The following is a 3908-nucleotide window of genomic DNA, read 5'->3' as shown; positions in this document are numbered from 1 at the left end:
TTATTGAAGCTTGAAGCTTTTTAGTTTTTTTTCTTTTTCCTTCGCTTCCTCATTCATTCATTCATTCATTCGTTCGTTCGTTCGTTCATTAATTCATTCATTCATTTCAATTTTTCAAATTTTTTTTTCAAACAAGATAAAAAATTAATTTTTTTCTAGAGGTATAACTTTTTTGCGATGATTTATGACTCAAGAAATAATGAAAAAATGAAATAGCAAATAAACAAACAAACAAACAAAAACAAACATACATACATATACATTATACAACAATGTTTGTATCAAAATGCTTAAATATATATCAAGCATAAACTCAAATTTAACGTTGTAACGAATGGTGGTTTGCAATGGTTGCCAGGCTGAAAAAAGTAAACTACTACTACTATAGCTACGACTACTACTACTACCACTACTTCAACTACTACTACTACTGCTGCAACCAGGGCCGGAACTAGGGTATTTTCCAGGGGGGGCAAAAATCAGTGTGCTGCCCCCCCACGACGTTATTATGCTACTACCGTAAGGTGTATAAATGCATTTTTTTAAATTACATATTACATGTTTCTTAATAAAATTTTTTATTTATGGACATATCAAAATACATGTTAACACAGATACTTGACATAGAAAAAAAACAACTATAGTATAGTTATAAAACGTGAAAAATTGAAAAACTTTGTATTACAAACAATGTCATTTGTCAACTTATCAAGTAATTGTTTCGTATATTATATTATATTATATTATATTAGAAACAAATCTTTCTAGCTTTTTTAGCTGCAAATGTATGGATTATATCATCAAAATTGATAAGAGATGCTCGTTTGTGTTCAATTGAAATTATGCTTAAATTGGAAAGTCTCCCCTGTCCCATTGTACTTCTCATGTAGTTTTTGATGATTTTTAGTTTACTGAAACTACGTTCTCCAGATGACACTGTGACAGGCAACGTGAGAAAGATTCTCAATGCAGTAGTGATGTTAGGGTAGCCTTCTTCTAATTTATTTTTATAAATGAGACTTAGCATTTCTTTTGATGTGGCTTTTTTTAAACTTTTGTCAACTGTCAAAGCGTGATGCTTAAAACTTTCTATTTCAAACATGACATGAATTCATCAATGATGAGATCAGCTGAGTATATATTTGCCAAATTTTCGGCTTTAATTTATAGATCTGCTGTCTGCATTTCTTCAATTTTAACACCACTCAAAAACCCAAACATACTGTTTACATTATTCAAAGATTCAAATCTGTCACTAAGTTCTGTAATCACTCTGTCAATGATTTCTAACGTAGTCACTTGGTACATATTTTCAACACTTGTCAAAGCTTCATCATTGCACAATTCATCAGCCATTTTTTTTTTCATTCTTGGTCTCTTTTCTGAAAATGCAGATGTTAGATTATTCATTTTTGCTAACAATTTACCCTCAGCAATGGCCTCAGATGGTGCAGACTTTCTGCAAGACTTCATAAGTGTCAAAAGACCTTTGAGGTTTCGGGCAGCCAAATCAACTGTTAAATCTTTTTTTTGTAAAAATTCGTTTACATGGTTAATCTTTTCTAACAATGCATGCCAAAATCTAACCATCACAATAAATTCAAGTTTTTGAATATTATTCAAAAGAGAGCTGGCTTCATTCACAGTTTGAGGAGTTGAGAAATCATAGTTTTTAAGATCTTTTAGAGTCTGCAGAACTTTACTATAATGTTTATATACAGCTTCGACTGCATCTAATCTTGCAGACCATCTTGTTTTGCTTTCAGGTTTTAATGTTATCGGCACATTTTCTTTGAGAACTTCCCAACGTGAAGTTGAAAGTGCAAAAAAAGAATACAAGCTGTTCAAAGTTCCAAAAAAATTCTGAGCCTGGACAGTAGCACTAGCTGCATTAGCACCAACCAAATTGAGAGAGTGTGCAGCACATGGAACAAAATATGCCAGATGGTTTTTCTGCAATAATCTGGACTGGACTCCTTTATATTTTCCAGCCATATTTGTTCCATTGTCATAGGATTGCCCCCTACAATTTTCCAAGTTAAGTCCATCTGCATCTAATTTTTTCAAAATTTCTTGACTGAGACCTTCACCTGTTTTGCCACTAACTTTAAAAAAATCAATAAAACTTTCTTCTATTTCAGTTGTATCTTTTGTGTCATTTGTTCGCTGCGACTGATATCCGGAGTGCAGTCAAATATTAAGGAAAAATATTTTGCATCCAAAATGTCTTGTATTATTCCTTGCTTTATGTTATTAGCAATAATTTCTAAAAACTCATCTTGTATTTTATGTGAAAAATAGGATATTTGTCCTTTCTTATGCCGCTCAATGTGTTGTTGAAGAGGAACATTATAATGCGAAATAAGTTCAACTGTATTCAAGAACTTTCCATTAGATGGGTTGCTGAAATCACAATTTTCTTTAGTTCCTCGAAATGGACTTCCTTGTTTTGCTAAGAATAGAATAGCATCTACAATACAGCGCAATACCGCTTTCCAATGCAACTCTTCTTGTTGGATCTGATCTTGGAGTTCTGCATCAATACTTCCATTTACTAAACAAGATTCTAATGTTTTCCAAGAGCAAAAGCAAAGTTTGTGGTTAGATGAATTTTCATGTTCAGGCAACTTTTCATTAAGTTTTTTCTAATTGGTAAGTCCTTTTTCTTTAGCTAAAGAAGACATTTGATTTGAAGCTAAGTGTGGAAACAGTCTGCAGGGAATACAATAGAGAGCTTTATTACTTTCACTATAGGTTAACCATGATCTTTTCATTTTTTCTCCATTTTTGAGAACTTTATAAAACCAGTCTTTGGTTAAATTGCGTCCTTCTCGGCTACTGTTACTCAAATTTGGTTCAGTTAAATTTTCAAATCTCATTTTTGTTATGAAACATCTTTCTGAATCAGAAAAACTTTGTGGCCATGAACCAAGATCACTAAAATCAAAAGGGAACTTAGATGTCTTTTGAAGACTAGTTGTGGGGTCTTGTTGAGGTAATAATTCTTCTACAGTTTCATTTGTTGGATTGAAGTTGAACCAAAATACTTTCTCCTTGATCTTTTCTTTAGCTTCCATATCATCTAAAAACGAAATATTTAAAAAAATTATTTTATTCTAAAGGATGCATAATTAATACACATTGTGCATAATGTTCCATTATTCAATTAATAAAATTTGAAATAATAAAAATATTTACCTGATTTTTCTTTTGAGCCCTCTTTATCACTATTCACTATAATACTAACATTAACATTAGATTTGTTGAATAACGTTTCTAATTTTGGCGTTAGTGAAAGCACATCGCTTTCTTTTTTTCGTTTTTCTTTAGCAATTCTTCTGTATTCAGCTCCACTAAGTTTTTTTCTGCCATCCAATTTTACTTTCTAACATGAAAACGACTAAACTAACCTACTATACGATATTTTTCGCGGCGTGATTTTAAATCAAATAAGGGAAAGATTACAAATAAGAAATAAGATAAAGATTCTGCTCATAATTGCGTTTATATTTTAATCTTTACATAGAAAAAAAACAAACCAAAAAAAATTTAAAAAAAATTAAAACGAGTAATATAAAAAAATCAAATTTACTTTGATCCATCATCCATATTATAACAAATGCGAATAAATTTTTCAAATTTTAAAAAAATGTCTAAAGTTTTCCGCCCCTAAAATTTGCCGCCCGGGGTGCTTGCCCCCTTTGCCCCCTCCTAGTTCCGGGCCTGGCTGCAACTGCTGTTGCTACTACTACTACCTCAGTAAAATAAAAACGACAAGGAAACAACAATAATAATTATAAGAACAACAACAACAACGACAACAACAATGGTAATAACCAACACAACAACGACAACAACAATGACAACAACAATAAAATACATACTAATCGTAGAACGGACGGACATAA

At 31.6% G+C, this 3908-nt stretch overlaps 1 protein-coding gene across 1 annotated transcript in view; it reads right to left on the bottom strand.

Annotated features, from left to right (window-relative positions):
* Positions 1-1164: 1164 nt before the first annotated feature.
* The window catches only part of HELRODRAFT_178903 (hypothetical protein), a gene marked incomplete at both ends in the record, with an annotated part of 34272 nt that continues 31528 nt past the window's right edge, over positions 1165-3908 (bottom strand). Inside the window, 2 exons of the mRNA XM_009027764.1 lie at positions 1165-1382; positions 3199-3365. Coding sequence (XP_009026012.1) covers positions 1165-1382; positions 3199-3365 — 385 coding nt within the window. The remainder of the gene's footprint in view (positions 1383-3198; positions 3366-3908) is intronic.

This window comes from Helobdella robusta (assembly GCF_000326865.2).
Source record: "Helobdella robusta unplaced genomic scaffold HELROscaffold_50, whole genome shotgun sequence".
In the NCBI taxonomy this organism is placed as follows: Eukaryota; Metazoa; Annelida; class Clitellata; order Rhynchobdellida; family Glossiphoniidae; genus Helobdella; species Helobdella robusta.
Note: the sequence above shows the minus strand (reverse complement) of the source record. Positions and strands in the feature narration are given on the sequence as shown.